We start from the raw sequence: 21,316 nt of genomic DNA, 5'->3' as shown, positions 1-21,316 counted from the left end.
TGTACAAGTTGGTAAATATTTTATGACGACGCAAAAGTGAAAACAGATATTCTTTACATGGAAACATGCGTGTTCTAATAACACTTAAAAAGCACAATTGAAAAGTGTTCAGAAATTAATCATTTATTCTTACACTTTCAAAATATTTTGCACATACTAGCTTTGGTTCACAGAACCAATCTTATATTAGTCTCAATTAAGTGATAAAGAAAATACAAAATTAATGTAACTACACAACTGACAGAAATACTGATATACATCAAAACAAGTGCAATTTCCAGTGAATTTATCACAAGTGCAAGTAACTCACAACGCGTAAACTATGCAACATCACCCCAGTACATGCATTTTCCCTCACTGGCAACATTTTGCTTGGTTGAAGTGACTGCTTCACTTTTTGTCCTTCTCCTTTTTGCATGGTTATGAGCACAGGTCATGAGCGGATGGAATCAGAGCACCAGTTTGTCAGTGGAGAAGAGATGCTTCTCAACAGAGAGCCTGACAGAGGAGACTGGATTAACCTTAAAGCTACACGTTACATCCAGCCCGGGTTCAACTTCATACCACTGTATCTTTGTCTTCTAAGGCCATGCAAAAACAAGAAAAAAATCAAAAGTTGGGAAGATCACAACTAAAGTTATTCTGAGGATAAACAGCAGTATCTCTGCTTTCTTACACTGATAGTTAAAATATGCTCATGCAGTTTAAACCTGGCAGACAGTAAGTACATCATTTATTTTCAAGTGAAGAATGCCACATAAAACGTGTAGTTTGTTTCTTGTCATATTTTTTTTTTGGTTGAACCAAAGCTCACTTCCTATTGCTTACATATTCTGCATTCCTCTGTAAAAATGCACATCTGTCATTCATAGCTTGCAAGGCAACTCTGATGTTTAAGAAAGGAAAGTGTTTTTAATGGGGAATGCTCAGGCCAGTTCAGCCACCAGGGGTCTCCCGAGCACACAGTGGGAAATGATGAATGGTGAAAGATGACTAACAGCTATGCAACCATAAAAAAAAGATAATTATAACTTCACAGGAAAAATGCTAAACCACTGATGTAACAATAGAACACTTGAACAGAAACTGTAGCCGAGAGGTTTCTTTCATGAAAGCATTCGTACACTGGATATCGTACTGTGGAAGTCTTTTTGATGAACACATTCATCAAGGTTTGAATCCATGCATATAACAGATTTTATGCATAGGAAAGAAGTTTGAGCATTTGATGACTGGCCTGATACAATCCTGCAGATCAGGATTACATTCCGAAAAAGAATATGTCCTGTAGTGAATTTGGTCATTCACATAACGTATACATTATTAGTACCAACGTTTTCTATTCAAACTTCAATTTTCTTAGATTGATATGGCTTCAATACACTGTAAAGTAACTCTGGTATAACAAAAAAGCACTTGTTGAGAAATCTCAATAAATATAGACATATTAGTTCATGACCACTACACTATGACAAATGTGCACAGAGGTGAAAGGAGTTGTTTCCTAGCAAGCTACAAAATAAGTAGATTAGTATTATAACTCTGGTAGTTGTAGTTGTAATACATAACCTAGTTAAACCAGAGTGTTGGAGTAAAAAGACTAACCCTGTTACAGTACTGGAGCTACTGTGCGCCCTGAGAGCTCAGAGGCTTCACAATACAAAAGAAACTCAACTCAAAGAAAAAAAATAACACTGGGGAATGGTTCAACCTGCTTATTAAGGACAGTGACACTTCATAAGAGCGTTTCACCATGCCATCTTGGTTATAAAAAGCAACCGAGGTGGAAAGAGATGCATTTCTGAGTCAGTGAAAGCAGTTTAAACCTGCTTCCTTAAAAAAGAAAAAGTGCATTGTTTTCCCTACCCATCACAACACATGTACAACAGCTGATACTATCGTCATAATAACATAACATCTAACGGAGGTAATCTAATTGACTAAGTCTATTGAGTCTATTGAGTCTATGTGTAAATGTGCTGTGTAAATTAGCACGGTTCAAAAAGCATGCTTGACATTAAGCTGTGTTTTGTAAATGGGAGCGACTCATGGACTAGCAGCTGTCTGGCAGTGTCAGTGCATGTGAAGAGGAGGAGGTTTTGGCATGTGATCAACTTAATATTTCCAAAACACAAATACTTAACTGGAGATAATTAAAGCTTGGTGATATTTACCCTTGCATGCTGTGTGACAAACACCGAAACCACACAATGACTTTACTGTCCACACTGACTCGAATGAGAAATAACCAGGGTCATTTGTCTTCAGTGCAGCAGTGAGGTTCATTTAAACTGCCATATTAAAAAATAGTACCATTAATATACCTATAAGTAAGCTCACTAAGTTGTCCTTTTAGTATTTGTCATACAGGCTCTTTTGTTAACCTCTGGAAGTGATCTAAAGCCACAACTTGGCTTCACCTTATTTTCAAACATGTCCAACATCCAGATTTATATGAGCCTTGCTGGTTCCTGACATTCAGTCTGATGCATCCCGTCACTGTTCCTCAGCAGGAGCATTGATGCAGTTGGCTCAGAGGCGACAGACAGACAGACAGAAGAGAGGCTCAAAAAGTAAACGCGGGGTCATGCTTCCTGACTTCCAGAAGGAGTTGTTCTCTCTCGCTGAGGGCCTGTGTGAGAGCGGCCTGGGCCTCGGAGAGCTGGCACTCCAGAGTTTGTCTCTGTAACAGATCATGGGATCAGTTAGTTTCAACTTCAACACATGAACATTTTGGCAACATGCTGCTTGCCAAGTGGGCCGATATCAGATTCTGACAGACAGTAACAGGTGTAATTAAGGCAACAGTACTCTATCCTGTTTACTGACCCCTCTCTGTGTTAGAGCTGACCAGCAAGAGGACACCAGTATTACAGATGTATGTAACAGACAGAATGATTATGGCTGATTTAAACATGAGTAGAAACTGTAATTCAGATGAGGTTTAAATATCTTCACCTGACCCTGTTAAAGTTTCATAAAACAACAACTGATACTACTAAATACAGAGGTCCTGCTTTGTGAGCTTCCTAAACTATACCCAACCAATGAGGGCTAGAGTGTGGAAATAGGGACCAAATTGTCAACTAAACCTCCTATGAGTGTGTTTTTCAGTGTGTAGAAACAAAATGACCAAAGATGGCAAATTTGATAGATAAATTAAAATACAAAACAATATTTCACCATTAACATTGTTTTTAAGAGGCTTGATTTTTGGTGATGTAATTTGTTTATGAAATGTGCAGGTAACAGTATAACTTTTTATCTAACCAGCTAGGGGAACAAACTTACCAGGCTACACCCCTAGCTACAGACACAATAGATCAAAGCATAAACAGCAAATCTATACATATATGAAACTGCTTGGTCTCCCCTACCTCGCTTTGCTGTTGAACAGAGTAGGAACAGTTTGGGTTGTCGGGGGCCGCCACAGGAACACAGGCTGAGGCTTTAGGGTCTGAACCTTCAGCTGCGAGCAAAGAGGAAATGGTAAAGATCAATTTCTGTTCATGTTTCTGTGAAGATCTTTCAGCAGATGTCGTGAGCTTTGTGGTTTTACAGTTCATGATGCTGCTGAAGACAAAAGAAAGCTCACCTTTGAGCCTCATCATGCCGTCCTCACAGCGCTCGAGCAGCAGCTGATCCACAATGAAAGAGACTGGGACGGGCTGAGGCGCTGTAGGGTAGATTTTAGGGCTATCGTCCTATAAGAAATAAAAAAGTGAAAATGAACCACATACAACAACACTGTCTAAGTCCTTCTACTCCACTTCTTCAAAAGCATTTTCTTTTTTGGGGGGGAAAAGGTTGCTTGCATCTAATATGTGTTTAAAATACTGAGACTAAAATCATCACAAATAATCAAAGAGGCAATATTCTTAAACTGCATTAACCCAAACGAACCTTCAGAGTGACTGTGATGTTGCTCATGTGTAACTTCATTGGCGGACTGTCAGCGCTGAACTCGTCTTCCAGGAAAGGACCGATGTTAGTCACTGTGGAGGATAACAGCTCCACTTTGCAGTTCTGCACTCTCATCTCCATGTAGCCCAGAGTCTCGGCCTGACCTGAGTGTCGGGCTGCAGAGGGTCCCATCTCTGCTCGCAGGCACACCACAGGACAGCCCCTCACACCGGGCCGGTCCTGGGGTGGTAAGACTGGGGCTGCAGAAACAAAGGAGACGGTGCATTTGTTAACCACATGGACACTTTACCAGATGTTCATATTGCATCTTGATCAAGTAGATTTAATGACTATTTGGGTCAAATCAATAATTGAACCATCAGAACAGTCTAGTAAGTTTAGAACAAGTCACTTTCTGTAAATCAGCATATAAAACCAGTAACAATGATGCTAAATGACAACATTCAAAATCAGAGACGATATTTAGTATCATATCAGGATTTTGAGATAATATATAAAGATTTACAATACTTATCTAAAAATAGGCTTTCCTAGAGTTATTTAAGCAACCCGCTGATTAGTTTAATTTAAAAAGTGTTTCATAAGACAGAAAAACAAAGACAATATTTGAGACTTTTTTTAAAGAGTTCTTAGATAGGAAACAAACCGCACAGTTACCTTGAACGAGGCCAGCCAGCAGGTCAGATACTCTGTTATTACCCATCTGCACCGGGACCAGATTCTGGGCCTCGACAGCCACTACTTGGTCTTCTCCCTTTACTTCCATTGTGCAGGCCGTTCCACTCAGCACCAGCAGCAACACTGAGGACTGTAACAACAGCACATGAGGTCACATTTAAAAACGGTTTGGATTTATACTTCAAATCAATGTTTGTATGTTATAAGTATTAATTATACTTTTGCGATTAGAGCGTAGTAACCCACCATATCCTGAGATACGTCCTCTATGCTAAGGGACAGAGAGCTGCTGAGGTCGGCTGATGACCCCCCCTCTGTGCCCGGGGCCGGGCTGCCTCGGCTGCCTGTGTTGTTGGGACGCATGGACTCCGTCCCAAACTCTGGAAACATGATAACAAGCTTATAATAGATGTGACCTGTGTGATTCAGAGACATTGCTTTGGAAACCTGGCAGTGTTTTAAGCACCTGAGTCCATGAGAACAACAAAATTCTCGCTGAAATCGCTGTCGACAGAGAGGTTTTCGTCAGGCAGGCTGCCATCTAAGATAGCACTATCAAAGGAATGCTGGGAAGGCGACTGCTTGATGGATTGGCGGTGCAGGCTGGCAGCCAGGGAGGGGGAGGACTCATCTGAGCGCTGGACTAGTTCCCTATAAACACACACACACACATTCGTTAAGGGGCAGCCAGTAAAAGCATGCTGCGCACAGTATGGCTTCCAGAAATACAAACACTCATGATGTTGCCAACAGCACCGCAGGAGAGACTTACTTTGCCTGCGGACTGAACAATTTACTCATCCCGGTGCCACGACTCAGCATGCTGAAGGCGTCCTTTGTCATTGAAAAGGCGCCTTTGGTCAGGTCCAGCGAGGCACTCAGGGCGTCTTTGGTCGCATCCTTAGTGACGATGATGGCGCTCGACAGCTCTCCCTCCAGGCTGAAGTTGGACGGTTCGCGTGAGAGTGCGGGGGAGTGTCCGGGTGAGAGGACGTGGATGTCCCTCTCTGTTGTCAAACCGTCCCCCTCCTCTACGGCCTCACACGCCTCCTCCACCACCTCGTCTTGTTCGTTCGGATCGAACGCAGAGCCGGTGTTGATGGAGGAGACGCCGTTCTCTAACCCGCTGTCCTCCAGCACCGCGGAGTGATGGGTGGGGGAGATGTCAGAGTCTGTCATGCTGCCGCTGTCTGTCTCCGGGGTGTGGGGGACTTCTTCCTCGGGCTCTGTGCACGCTGGTGGCAACAGGAGACCCAATTCTGCTGAGTCCACCAGGAGGGAAAGACAAACTGTAGCAGGTTTTGTTTTCTTGCCTTGAGCCTGCTTGACATCTCGAAGATCCCGGCCTAACTCCCCCCCCAAACGAGCCATGGAGTCCTTCATCCTCAGCAGGGCGACATACTGGTAGTGGTTGAGCCACATCTTCACTGGAGTGATGGTGTGGGCCAGGAAGTGCACAGAGGCAAGTGAAGCCTCTTCCTGCTCTGATGATGGCTGATGGGCTAGGCTGGGGCTGGAGGAGGACGACGATAATCCGTTTTGTAAGGCAGAGGGCTGACACATCCACACAGACACAGCGAAGGGTTCAACAAAAGGTTGTGTTCTGCCTTTGGGGAATCGCCGGGCGCCGTCAAAACCTAGGGTCACACGGGACAGACTGAGAGACCAGACATCTTGGGGTCGTAGCTGCTTTCTGTCAAATGGTTGAGGCTCTGTGTCTTGAGAGTGCTGGAGGAAGGTGGAGGGGAGGGGGTGGAAGGCACTCTGGTCCCTGGGGTAAGGGCAGGGAGGCGTGTGCTGGAAGAAAGGGCAGCTGGAGAACTTCTCAAAGGTGGCGTTCAGGTCCGCTCTGGAGCCGTGAGGGCAGAGGCGGGTGTTGCTGAGGACCATCTGGGGGACGGTAACAGAGAGGGACTGCGGGCGCTCCGGGTGGTCCAATATGGAAGAGTCCAAGGGGATTATTAACTATAGGAAGGATTACAAAATATCAAACATTAATTTACAGGAAGTAGTAAAGTTTCATTGAAAAAAGAATCATCAGAGAAAAAAGGGGCTCCACAAATATTTTAATTGAAAAAAAGAACCACTACATTATATTACATTTAGCTAAATATACAGTAGGTGGTATTGATCAAATAAAACATCTCAGAACAGCAAGAAACGTTCATTGTATTGAGTGGGTTTTGTTTTGTGTGTTTTATGGCCAAAGTAGCAATACAGCTGGGGTTTTATTCTGTGGCGGAAGATATGTAAACTTTCTGCTGTCCTTATATTGATGGGGAGCTTGTTCTAGCATTTCTTTGCTAGATACTGTTTAGATCCTGTGAGCCCTGTTTTTGTTCAGGGGTACCTCCCCACAGTGAGTGACCAATATATAAAACAACAGTGCAGTTTGTATTCACCTTGAGCTGAGCTGCATCCAAGCGTACGTCTACATGCTCTTCTGCCCTGCAGCTGTCTTGCAAATGGTAGAAAGCTTTGACCTGATCCAGGGTGTGCAGCAGACCCCTGGAGAACAGGTTGATCCATAGAACGCTGGCTGGGTCCACACAGAGCTGCAGGCCGTTCAGCTGGGCATACAGGTTCGAGGTGGGCACTGGAAGAGGGAAAAAAGAGAAAAAAACAATGGCAATAAAGTCCAATCTGTCAGAAAATGTTGTCAACTTGCGAACACACATACATGATGAATTAATCAAAAAACTTTACGTACAAGGTCAAACAGACAGGTCTGTAATACTGTATTTGTTATAACAGGGGGCTTGTGCTGTGATACAAACATTTAAATGCAGCAGACATACAATGCTCATAAGAGATCTAAACTTGAGAGAGAACACAACAAATCTGGCTAAATACATGCAAACACAGAATACCTGTAAAGCTGGTGTTGTCCGGAAAGTAGTACTCAGTGAACTGCAGATGAATTGCTGGTACGTTGTCTGGTAAACGCAGGGCTTTACGGTTGCAGGATAAAAAGGACCGGGTCTTCTTGTTTTGACGGCCTCTTGTAGACACCTGAATGTGGATGTGTAGAAGTTAGAACAATAGAACTAAATATGGGATTTGTTTTGGGGTAAATCTACTTCATTCAGAACAACGGAAAAAAGGAACTACATTTCTCAACAAAGTAATGTTGCACATAACAAAACTAAACCTCCTGAGTTAGGACATGTGTGACTTCCTGTCATAAACTGAAGGCATATAGAAAATGTTCCCGGGGTCTCTTCTTCTTTAAAAAAAAAAGGGGAACTACAAGTGTCTATGACTTTAAATAGACCTGGAAATGTTATGTTCTTTCATGATGAAAAGTCGAAAATGTCAAAAGTGAAATCTCAGAACCACTGAGAGTGTAATCTGAAGAGGCTGGGGGTTTCTCCGTCTCAGATGAAAACACCAGAGCAGCCAAGTGGAGAGACTTTCTCTTTTCTTACTGATGTATTTGACTGAAGAAAGGTGCATGGCTAAAACTTAAGAAAATATATCAAGGCTGGTTGTTTGTACAGCTCAATCTATTGTAAAGGTTTCCCAGAGGGGCAATTTGATGCATTTATACATAATCACATCAATATAACAGAGCAGCAATCTGATCAAAGATATTAGATAGCTGGGCAGAACAGAGGAGACTTTTGTTCCCTCCGTACGGCCTGTCAGGCTGGCACTGGTTTTTTCCCAGGTGGGCTAACTGCAAGTGATGAGTACACTGCAGCACATGACACTTGTGTTAGTCAGCTAGATCAGGGATTCCCAAACTTTTCAGCCCGCGACCCCCAAAATAACAGTGCCAGAGACTGGCGACCCCCTGTGCTAGTGAATTATTTTCAGAAAAAAAAAAAAAAAAGTTTGAGAAATACTGCGCTAGTGGATTGTCAAAGAAAAAAATGTCCATGCAAACGTTATTATTAATAATAATTTTAATTATTTAAAAAAATAATCTATTTTTTATTTTTTTATTTTCCATTTTTATTTTGTAATCATCTCGCGACCCACACTCAGAGTCTCGCGACCCCCCCACTTTGGGAACCCCTGAGCTAGCTTACCATGGAGCTACAGTTTTGGAAAAGAGCCAGTTTTATACAAACACATTTTTTTTCAAAAGTTATCATTTGTCAAATCGTGATGGAATAAAGCACCTCAATTAGGCATCATCTTGATAATGATTGTGGTCAGACATTAAGCATGCTCACTGCAAAGAGTTGTAAAGAGTGTTTTTTTATCAATTAATCAACCAATACCTGCTTTACACACAAACTATTCATGTTTTCCATGTTAACTGTAGGCAGTTATGTCATGAATGCAAACCAGTGACCTTTGACTGTGTAAAACGTATGGTGACGTCAATTATTTTAAAGAGCTGATGGACGTTGCTGATATGTCCCTGTTGTTGGATCCACCAGTCTGTGGCATGATGCAGATTGGATCTTTTTAAGAATTGTAAGATTGTAAACTCCTGTTTCCATAGTATTAATACCATTCCTCACTGCTTTGTCGTCACTAATTATATTCTGAATGTAAATCGAGCTCAAGCCTTGCCCAAAGATACTGCCTGACTGCTACGTCTGAAGAACAGAAGCCCCTCAGTGCACTTATTGAAGTAAGGCTTGTGCTGGAGCAGGTCAATCTAATCAGTTAATTCATTTAGGCTTGCCTGGTGAATGTCCACGTCGTCCACCCTGACCACCACGCAGCAGGAGCGCAGCCTCTTCAGCGAGGACCCTGAAGGAGCGGTGCAGGTCCTACCTGCTGCCTGCTCAGAGGGGGAGGGTCCCGACTTAGGGCTGGACTGACCATCTGAAGAATGAGAGTGGGGGAGAAATCACTTCCAGTCAGAAATGACTCATTTACAAAGAGCAAGTCTGCTGGTTACGGTTTGTTTCTTTGTTATCATTAAAAAATGTGCGGTTGCTGAGCCATCTGTAGATTTGTTGGGAAATGGGTGCATAATTCCATAGTGGTTTACTTTGTGGTATTTCTTTTAGATTTGATTCAATTACATTCACGTTTGTTCTTATTGCACAGAGTATAATAGTAGGACTCAAAATGCAGTTAGCGTCTAACCAGAAGGGCAAGCCTATTTATAAAATAAGTATATAAATATAACAGCTAAAGTAAATACAGTATTATCAGCATTAAAAGGTGTAAGCACTATTAACAGAAGTATACATTTTGATAAAAAGAAGGTAGAAATAATATAGACCTCATAATATAAACAGTACTATAGACATAATATAAATATGTATACACTATAGACCAGTACATAGACTTTTCTATATATAATACGAGTACACTATAGGTGGTAGGATCTTCTTGTGTTATAAAGGAAATACAAGTAATCATGTGGATCTCTGTAATTTATCTGAGTCCTTTAAGCGTTGACATATTATAATTCTGCACTCATACCTCGTACTGTCTTTGCGGGGGAGTCCTTGTTGGGCTGGGGGGCCTCAGAGTGGGGCCCGGGGATCCCAGCAGCCTGGGCCCTCCTCTGGTACTCCTGCAGGAGTTTCCCGGCCCACTGAGCCTGAGCCTCCATGGCTCCACTGTAGCGCTCCCAGTGCCGACATCCATCAGCTGATTTAGAGAGGAAACAACAAGGATTTGATTCAGCCACCATTCAAGGCTTCAAACTCATTTCCTCTGACGCACTGTTTATTGTTCACAATGTACCAGGGTCTGTCATATACTTAAATTAGGGTTAACGACAACAATAAGAAGGTCATGGTGAAAGGAACAAGTTCATAACTAAAGTAGACTAGAATGAGTCAAATGTATAACATATAATCTGATGACAATTTAAACAGTTTTCATTGAGTAAAACTTGAACAAAATAGTAACTGATTTCTTGACAAATATAAGAACAGAATGCTGAGCCTTTTAGTCTACTAAAACAGGATAAAAAAGACTATATTTAATACAAATTGACAAGGAAATGTTACACATGACTAAGACTATATTTAAAAAGTATCCGGAAGAATTGAAAGTAGAATAGCTTTTTCTGTATCAGCAACTTCCTGTAAATTAGAGTGCATTCTTTTGTATTTGTCAACAACCGTGGCCATTTTTCAATGTTGGATGTTTGGATAAGTATACAAACTGTGTATAAAACTGAACTGGGTTGGTATATGCATAAATCTTTATTTAATATTCAAAGACCATAATTCTTAACCAAACAAATAGCTTAGTAAAGGTTTGTGGTCTGTGGTTAATTGACCGTAATCGGCTCCACAGGCGACTCAGCTGCTCCACATTCTACACTGGAGGAATTCCACAGAGCATAATGGCAGTGGGCACACACTCCCAGGCAATTAGTCCGCTTGAGTAGAAAATCCTCCCTGAAGCTAGTCCTGAATGAATGCTGTGGATAAAGTGGGAGCAGGACAGGCCTCTGGGTGAACTGCGTTGAAAAGCTGCCTCACACTCACCCGGTCTGTGGACGGGATAGTAGTCAAAGCCCAGCTTCCTGAATGTCAGCTGCATGGCACCTTGCAGGCCTGGTGGGGGAGCCTCATCTGTGAGAGGTCACATGATAAGTGACAGGAAACAGCTTGACGTTATACTTCAAATTCAATAAGGACTATTTCCAACTAACCGTCATCTAATGAAGAGCTGTCGTTGCATATGTGTAGGTCCAAGCGGGAAATGAAGGTGTGGTAAGAAGACTCCTTAACATCGTAGAGATCGAAGTATTGACTGGTGGTGCTGGGGGGGCCAGCAGGGGCGGGGGGGGTCTCTGTCCACAGGTTGTGGAGGCCAGGAGAAGGAGGAGCGGTCTGAAACAGAGAGGAGGTCAAACATCTAAATTATCAAGATGATTGACAAAAATAAGGAAAAAATATCTTGCAAAATAAATATCATAGGGAAACACAAACCAGTTACAACTAATATATAGTTAACATATCTAGAAATAGGCTTGAAGCAACTATATTTAAGTCTTTGTTTTGTTATAATAATACTGTCTGTTATCTGTTAATACACTTTGTTTTTCTTTTATTTATAGTACTATAACTTTAGAATGTATAATGTAGAACCAGGCTTTTGTTGCTTTTACATGTATTTATATCTGTAGAATATTCTTTTATAAAGTCAGTTATTTACAGTATAGTTGTGTTTGAGTTAAAAATGTGACAATATTTGAACAACCTTGGATTGTTAAGTAATGAGACAATAAGGTGCTTATCAATAGAGATTCTACATTTGTATGTCAATGTGTAATTTCTCTTGTACTTTGGTTTCCTTGCAGCTTTATAGTTTTGGGAATTAAGAAAAATGTAGAAATCAGTAGAAATCAGATTTATAGCCAAGTTTGAGCTTTAAAAATATATATTCTATGTGTGTTCGATGGGGCAGTCTATAATGTGCAAAACAAAGACAAAAAAATGCATTAAAAGGCTGAAAAAAATCCCCAAACTGAACATTGATGGTTGCTTTGGAAAGCAATGAGAGCTGGAAATAGAAACAGATATATACTTCTTTGAGGCTGAGTACATTTTTGAGTTGATGAGGTTTTAAATATTAACTTTGTCTCTAAGAGACCTTTTCATTGGAAGACATTTAAAGTTTTTATGTCCACTAGTTGTTTAATCTCATATCATGTTGCAGGTTTATTATGCCTCATCGACTTTTCTCTCAAACATTGATCAGCAGACCTGTAGGGACTCTGCCGTCCTGCTCTTCCTCTGCTGGGCCGACTTCTCCATGGCCTCGCTCAGAGACTTGGCGTAATGTATGATGGCTTTGAGCTGAGAGTCCGTCAGCACCCACAACAGGTCGTCCAGAATGAAGAGCAGCTTGGATGCCAGCACGTTACAGTCCTTTATCTAGACAGAACAACGATGAATTAAACTTGTGACAAATAGTTTGCTATTCAGATTTCCATGACAGAATAATAGATGAACGTTAGAAACAGTCTTACTCTGCGCTTTAGAGCGATGCGAATGCGTCCCTGGTTGGTGATGAGACGGAGCGGTGTGCTACCAAGGTCCTGGTCGTTACTCTCAATGGCATCCGCCTCGATACGCAGACTCTGCCAGTTTATTTCTTTGAATGTCAACACCTGATTGAAACAATAAACATATTAAACCCTCCAGCTTGATCCTGCTTAAAACCACTATTACCTCATTCACACCAACGCAACTCCGGTTCAAGCTCCGTGCTAGAGCTTTTCAGGTTCAGAACCGGTTCTTCGGTTTAGCTCCGGCTCTTTTCACCCTGCCCAGAGTCCGACTGGTGCTGCGTCATCGTTTGCGTCATGACGTAACCGTTTCCCTCACAGCTGACACCCACAACAACAACAATGGCCGATTGTGCTCCAGCTTCCTCTGTTCCTCTTCAGAAGACCAGATTCCCAGTAGGTAGCTGGTCTCTTCAGTGGACCACTGCTGCTTGTTAAGTTTCTCCATCGTTGTGTACAAACTGGATAAAACGCCGGCTTTTTGTTAATGTTCAGGAGTTGATCCCGCCCCTGCCCCTGCCCCTGTTCCTGCCTCTGCCTCGACGTAAGCGTGACGTATGCGGTGCTTTTGTTCTGGCCGGACAATTTTTTGGTGCTCGAAATGAACCGGATTCCGGAGCTAAGAGGCTGCTCCGCTGCGGTGTGAAGAGGAAAACCCGGTGCTTTTCAAGCTCCAGCTCCGAACCGGCCCTGAAACACCGTTGGTGTGAATGAGGTATATGAGACAAAGAACACACATTATATAAAATCGCTACTGATGTGGCACGGCTAATGGTTTTTATTTGACCCAACGAGAAGGAAAAGGCGTATTTCCTTTTAAGTGGCTTCCAAAACCTCATTCTGAAAGGTTGTTTATCTCTTTATGGCCCCTGCAGCTAATAATAATCCAATTGAAGTGGCTTGATTAAATGATTCACTGCAGGCCTAATGAGCACTCACCGTTTCCGTGGTGAAACATTTTGTTTAGCTAGGCCTTGCATACAAAATCCAGTCAGAGCTGTGTAAAGCTGAAGAGGGAGATAATAGCTGTGCAGTACCTCTCCTCTCTTCGGGTCGGTGACACGGGTGTATCGGAGGTCACTGCTCTCCCATTTGGGGTTCAGACTGTTTCCTTGTAACTGCCAGAGCTCGAAGGAGGCGTGGAAGGCACGAGCCTGAACCTTGATGGTGATGTTGTTGATCCTCACTGACATGCCCTCCACCACTTTCTCTGCAAAGCCGTACTCACTGGAAATACACAATTAAACTTTGAGTAAAGGCATAGTCATCATGGTATGTAGTTTTAGTCGTTTGATTAATATAAACATATTTGCATGCTTACCTCTGTCCTGCTGTGATAGCTATGGGAGAGGGACCGTTTGGTGGACGCGGCTCCTCACATGTCCGCATTTCTACCTCAACCTTATCCAAGAACTGCACAGATAATATAAAAGAAAAGAATGAAACTTTAATACTCCGCAAATAATTGACTGAATATTAATAAAGTCATACATTTACTAGGGCAAATAACTAGTTTAGCAATTATTTTTGACTGATTTTGCAATAACTATTAGGGATATCATTTTTGAAACATCATTTATTTCTTTATTTCTTTCGAAAAGATTAAAAAATAACAAATAAAAAAATAACAAAATGTGAAAAACAGAATACCGCATCGTTAAAATACAGTATCCATCCACATTCATGGTAATATCTGTATTCAACAAAAAACAAAAAAAGTCTTGATATTAATAATAATAATAAATCATATGTGTCCGAAAGGGAGTAGGAGGAAGAAAATGCTTATTAATTCCTACCCCTTACTTTATCAATGATTGTCCTTTAAAATCACTATGCAAGTTATTCCTACATATGTTTACATTTATACACACATATACAATAATTTCTCATCTTCAATCACTTTTCTTCATTCTCATAGTTTTTCAAAAAAGTGTTTCTGTACATCCATCATTCACATTATCATTCAAATAAATATTTAAATGAACATGGTGTGACTTTTTTAAGGAGATTGTACCAGACTATACATCTAAAGTGTAGCCCGGGTGCAAAACCCATTGTTAGCTACAGACACCCGGGTGCAAAACACATTGTTATCTACGGACACCCGGGTGCAAATGGCATTGTTATCTACGGACACCCGGGTGCAAATGGCATTGTTATCTACGGACACCCGGGTGCAAATAGTATCTGCCATTTATTCATTAGGTCGGTAGGCCTGGAAACACTATATTTTATTCAAAATGAGATTAATCACAAATGTCCCTTTACTAAAAGGAGCCTACTGTGGTTTTGAATATTGCTTAATCCAGGGGTTCCCAACCTTTTTTCCCAAGAGCCCCCCCCAAATGACTCCTGTTGGAAGTTAAAGTTTCAAAGTCTCAAAAATGCTACAACTACTGTCACAAACTGCATGAATGTGAAGCATTTTGTTAAAGGAGGATGAAAGCGTAATTAAGGAGCACTATTGGAGTGACTTTGATGGTTATTAGACTCAGGATTAATTAATTTGGATGTATGAAGAAATGAAAGGACGACGCGGAAGTGGAAACAATTCACAAAGGGATTAAACTGTTTAAAACACATGCTCAAAGTAAACCGGATTTTGCCGATGTGTTTATGTGGATTCAAAAGTTGTAAATAATCTACAAAATGGAGGAGACCGATCTGATCGGAGCAACTGTGACAAATAATCCAACTGAAACCGGCATGGACAATGACTATGTTTTAAAAATGCGCTTATCCAGAAAAGCCCGGTTTGGACACTTTACGCGCAGAAGAAACATTTCTATTAAAGAAAGAATTATACATTTCTGTCTTTTTATGCCTTTAATAGCTACTAACTTGAATTTTGATTCAAATTCATTAATCAATTATTTTGTATATGATATTGTAATGTGGAGACAATCATGTATTGCATTACAATCATGTATTGCATTACAATTATATAACCAAAAAAAAAAAGTCTAAATATGATATTTGGCCTCAAATCATCTGAGGCCTGGCGCCCCCCCCTGCGATCTTTGGCGCGCCCCCCAGGTTGGGAACCACTTAATCCATACTGCCATTTCGATATAACATTTAAATTAATTGTGCAGATTTAATACTAACATTCAAACATGATAACAGGAGAGAGAGCACAGCCTCTTGAGAACTATAACCAAACAGCCAAATAACTGTGCAGGGTCATGCCAAAGTTATTTTGGGATAAAAGGGAGAGGCCCAGTGTTGCAGAAATGTGCAAGAACTCTGGAGAAGCACAAAAATAACATCGCTCTTACCAGACAGATGGGGCTTGTTTTCAACTTTGTCCATTGTATCTAGAAAGACAGAACAGCAAGGTCCACAGAGTCAGACACAAACACTTGCCACAGCATTCTGCACTGTTTAACATTCACAGGGCACAAGGGCACTGTGGACATCAAGCTCCTGCAACGTGATGAAGAGTGACGACAAGAACTGCCACACTGTATTATTCAGAGTTATACTGTTTGTATATTAAACAAATCACATATCATCAGTTTAGTTATTATTACCATGTACTTAAACTACAAATGACAGCATTAGAGAAATAAAGCATTCATTATTAGACGAAGAGAAGAAAAAGGGAAGGAAATAAATAACATAAAAAAGACAGTAATGGACATTTAAGTGTTGACTATTACAAAAACATAATATCACATTTAATAGATCAGTCTTCACATGGCTGGACTGCATGTTTTCTGAAGACAGGAGTGTTTGGATTGTAACGATGTTCCAAAGCTTTTAAGAAAAGGGCTTGTTTTGACCAAATTATCTAAGAATACAAAGAAGCTGTTGCAGTCTTTGACAACATGTTGGGCTAATGAATCACAATGGTTAGTAATTACTGCGTTCACATTTGCAAGAGCTTTCAAAAGGACATTGTTAGCCTTCAAGCAGTGAATGTCTCCAAGCAGTAATGAAAGCAGCCAAATGACTGTGATTATGTCAGAGAGTTACTTGCATAGCAATGAAATCTAATGTTGTGCCTAAAGATGTCTGAAGATGATAAACAGTAACATATAGATAGAAAAACAGCACTGAGAGCTGAACAAATCCTCTATACTCTGCGTCCAAGACCTAGCTTGAATATCAGGAGCAGTTTAAAGAAATTCCTGAGATTTTTGACTGTGCTTTCAAATCAAGTTCAAATTTAAATAACACACATTTTTTATTATGACAAGCATGCTAACACACTAACAATGACAAGTATTCAAGTTCAAATATATCCATCAGGAACAACAAGTCAAATGTTGACCTGGTGGTGAGCCAAGACTTCTAAAATCAACATCATACTTTATAAAAAGAAGGAACTGATAAACAGCCAAGTACAGACCAAGCTAACATTTAGGTCTTACATTTTGTAGCTTTTTTTATGAGAGGTTAGCCAGGGGCAATGGGAATAGGAAAACAAACAAGTGAATTCCATTAATACATTTTTAAAAAAGGAGTTTTTGCCCAGAGTCAGCCGGGTAAAAACTCCTACACAGATAGACAGGTTGAAACACCACTTTTTCTTTTAAATCAAGTGTGCTATTTTTTAATCGTCAATTTAAATGATGGCTTCTTTTTCTAGATCAGCCATGTGAACCAGGTATTAATTGCTTTAACAGTACCAGCTAAATAAAATTCCTTATCGTGCATCCTTAATGCTGACAGCCCAGTGCACAGCATCCAGTTTATCCCAGGATCACAGCAGCCTCTGGCCTTTTGTGTCCCTCTGAATCACGGCTTGCCTCTCCAGTACTGATAACCAGTGCTTGTCTAAGCATCATAATGTCCGCAGCAGTGCCTCTAGCAGGGCTCAACTCCGTGGTACTGACACTGCTCATTTCCTCTACCACTCTTGTTGGGAAAATACTAAATGTACTCTTCCAATATCAGAGTAGCACACGATAACAAAGGCCCAAGTGTAACTGCGTACATGACAGGATGTATGATTACCTAGAAGAGCACCAGGACTGTTTTAGGCATATGAAAGCTTTGTGACAACGATTAACATGATGATTCAGCCTCTATGGGGATAGACATATGACAAGCATGATCATTTCTGACGTGGGTCTTAGCTAATCTAAACAAAACATTGTATACTGCTTTGAACCGGTATTCCTCCATCCTGTCACTGTGTCACAGTGTATATAAGCATGTGAAGGACACTGTTCAGGAACTAGTTGTGCCAAATATGCTCTGTATGTGATGACTACTTCCATTCTTGCAAGGTTAATAAATACATGTATCCTGATATTGAAGCTTAAGCCGGTGACGAGTGATATTTTTCTAACAACTCTCAAAGCTCCTGACATTAATAAACAGAAAACCCTTGTATAGTTTAAAAAAAGAACCATAGACAAATACAAACATGAATTATGAACTTTTTCTGTACCAGCTTTGTGTCTTACAAAAGAGAGACAGCCCCACCTTTTAGAGCAGCTACACAATCAGGTTAGACCACTCAACAGTAACATACCCTGATGGCGGCCTTGTTGCAGTAGACCCGGGTGACAGCCAGCCAGGTTGGCAGGTCCAGCATGTTCTGCAGAACCTCTTCATCAAGCTCCAGGTTGGACAGCTGCCCCTCCCCCTTCAGCGTGCTCAGGTTGATCTTGTCAGGGGACAGATTCTTGGTGAATCTAAGGAAAATGAGACCAGAGTCAATATTGACAGCCTAAATCTGGAAAAGCTTCATTCATTTTTAACTAAGGGAAACACCTGACATCATCAGTGCGTCACTGATGATCGAGGAGACAGGAATAAAAAAAAAAAAATTATGCAGCTTGGCTAAGATGTTTCTAAAGCAGTGCAAGTGCATGAGTCATCCTGAGAAAACACAGCAGGCTCCGTACTAGAGCCACAGCTGTATTTCCCGTCTTGGTTAACCTCTCTTAGGGTGCTAGTGCAGCGAGCTCCAACAGCCGGTAACAGCCTCAGACTCAAAACAGGGTGAATATAGCATCAATGGAAGTAAATCAATTTGTCAAGTATTTTAATTTCATATACATGACTGAACACCTTTTTGGCATATCTCCATGACATTTCAGACATCAGCCAAGAGACACACTGTATTGTTCTTGCTTGACATTTAGCCTACTGCTTTTTAAACAGAGTTTGGCGCACAGATTTATTAACGGTATTAAATAAACTGATGAGATGATATTTAAATGTGGTCCAATTTGTCGACACGTTTAACATTGTTTGGCTTCACACCATGCTGTACTTGATAAGCCTGATAAGCCAGTCAAAGCTTAAGCTTCTCTTCGACACTCAGCAATAAAATAAGAGCTTAACACTTCTTTTGTGAACAAAACATGGGCCGCTGCTCTCATTTAACGTTAACTCCCACACTTTAAAGGGCCTTTAATGAGTCATTGAGGTGTAGAGCTAGTTCACAGGTCCAACATACCAAACAGCTGGCGTGCAGCGTTATGCATTGTAATACACTTGCTTTTGGATTGGCAGAATTTTAAAAAAGCGATTTGGTGGTATTTATTATCAAGACATACGTTGGAGTTAAGTCTACTGAATAGTTGTGCTATTTTTGTAATAAGACTAGCAATGTAAACTAATAACTCAGATTAGCATGGTTCAAAGAGTACAGAAACCCCACAGCTTATCTGAGGCAAGAAGGAGTGCGTTTTACAAGTTTTGCCTAAAGTAAAACTGTTTGGTTTCACAATTAAACAATGCCTGTGTTGTTTTTTTCCGATTAACACAAAAAATATCCATAGAAATTGTCAATTTAGTTTGAGAAGTCCATTGTTTGTACGTTTAACACAGTGGCGTTGTACTATAGACAGACATTATAGCCATAAGAATGCATGTAGGAAGGCCTGGGTTAAATCGGATGTGATCTTGTCTACATCCTGGGTACCTGCTTTACAAATAACGCTACACGAAGACCAACTGAATCTATGCATAGACTATAAATTCAATAACTTTAATCCTATTTGCTCGCATTTCTACTGACCAAGTCTGTGTCCAGTGTGTCCGACCTACTGTGACAATTTTGTTTTAATTATCCAGTGTCAGAGACAACACAGCGAAGGAGAATAAGAGTTGGTCAAATAGAAGATCATCCAACTGGAGTAAGACACACCTTCAACTCATACCGACTATGCTCTCCATCCCAAATGTATTTCTTAACAACTTTCAGCAGAAAAAACTAAACAGCAGCTCACCATTTCTGATGCAATAAAACCTAAAAAGGAGCTAACATAGTATGCACATGTCTTGGCAGCATCACAGAAAGAGGAAGTAAGAGCATGTATAGAGAAGGGGAGCAGTCAGCTCTGGAGAGGATGCTGAAGGTGACAGGAATACAAAATATGCCCATGTACATTATGGTGCCAGATTGAATACATGTTGCTGAATGATGACATTGATGGGACTACAGGGACATAACTGACTACTCTGAGTTGGGGATGAATACATTAAAGCATTTTCGCACTAGATAGGCTAGATTATTAAAATATTTCCTCTAATAACCTACCCAGGAAGAAAATGTGTATTTCTCCTAGAGGAAGTGGCATTGTGTTAAGCTTTACTGTGTATAAGAAATCTATAGTAACCTTATAAATAGATGGATGGAGTTGAGTGATAATGATGATCTAATATGCTCCTTTCAGAGACATTTAAGTTTCTATTGTAAAGTAATTATGATGCCCTGGACCCTTAAACGTTATGTGTCTAAGTAAACAGAGGGGTACAATAATGACAGATGTGAGGCCCATTTTATATAGCTTAGTAAAGCCAGTCTGTAGCATAACAGTATTAAGAACACATGCATTCAGTTGTGAAAGTAATTGATTGTATCCCGTTCAGGTTTAACGGGTTTTTTGCGTTCACTGTCCCTGTCAAGTTAACTCATCATTACGTTATTCTCATGTAACATGTAGCGTTAAACTAGTTGGTAACCAGTGTGTAAATCAATGTAGCTAGCTTCACGTTGGATAGTAAATACTAGCAGACTGTGGTTGGCTGTGTGTTGGGCAGTAACGTTAAAACATCATCCAGCCGGGCTAACTGGCTAACACAAAACGCCAAAAATGACACTTACCGTGACAAATGTTTCAGAATCTGCTTTTTGATTAATCCGGCCATTTCTGCTGGCGTCCTTGTCGTGCAGAAACAGCAGTAAATAAAACAAACACTATCCTGCAGACACCTCTTTATTATACACAGCCCGAGCTCTGTGCATCCTTCTAGCCGCTGCTACCTCGCTAAACGCCGGACAGCAACTCACTCACCCCCACTTCTCTCTGTCTGACAAATACACACACACACACACGCCAAAAAAACAAAACACAAGAGCTTTAACGACACATTGACGCCACCTGCTGGATATTGCGGGGAGAACAGAGCAGACAATCACAGCAATCACGACTACTTCTGCATCCAAGCTAATAATACTTGCAATTATGCAATGATAAAGTGGTGGATGTGTGTTATTACCTACATTAAATCAGTTAATCTGAGTGAAAAATTTATCTATTTAAAACCTTTTTTCAAATGGCATCTCTGTTCTATGTGAAAGAGCAACACAAGAAAAACATATTAGATCAAACACATTTTCAGAGGGTACGATTTACAATTAAAAAACAACTGAATGTTCGGTTTAAATGTGAAATACCTTGGGATGGAAACCTGGCTATACCTGAAACATTTTACCTGGCCATGTAGTACGTAGTAGAGGTGTATTGAACACGTTAAACAGGTTGAACTAATATCACACAACACATTCTTCACTTGTAAAAA

General features: G+C 40.8%; 1 protein-coding gene across 1 annotated transcript; it reads right to left on the bottom strand.

Moving 5' to 3' along the window:
• Positions 1-107: 107 nt before the first annotated feature.
• On the bottom strand, positions 108-20,830 carry bltp3a (bridge-like lipid transfer protein family member 3A). Its single transcript, XM_079673983.1, has 21 exons — positions 20,619-20,830; positions 18,033-18,195; positions 15,826-15,864; positions 13,869-13,960; positions 13,585-13,774; positions 12,509-12,649; positions 12,243-12,413; positions 11,186-11,366; positions 11,019-11,105; positions 9,997-10,167; positions 9,245-9,387; positions 7,473-7,614; positions 7,005-7,198; positions 5,375-6,567; positions 5,069-5,253; positions 4,849-4,982; positions 4,582-4,732; positions 3,904-4,163; positions 3,596-3,704; positions 3,378-3,469; positions 108-2,683 (listed from the first exon to the last, which is right to left on the bottom strand). The coding sequence occupies exons 1-21, from the start codon at positions 20,660-20,662 to the stop codon at positions 2,567-2,569; spliced, it is 3,999 nt and encodes a 1,332-aa protein (XP_079530109.1). The 5' UTR covers positions 20,663-20,830; the 3' UTR covers positions 108-2,566.
• Between the last annotated feature and the right edge of the window lie 486 nt (positions 20,831-21,316).

Source organism: Notothenia rossii (assembly GCF_949606895.1).
Source record: "Notothenia rossii genome assembly, chromosome: 4".
In the NCBI taxonomy this organism is placed as follows: domain Eukaryota; kingdom Metazoa; phylum Chordata; class Actinopteri; order Perciformes; family Nototheniidae; genus Notothenia; species Notothenia rossii.
This window is presented reverse-complemented; position numbering and strand designations above follow the sequence as displayed.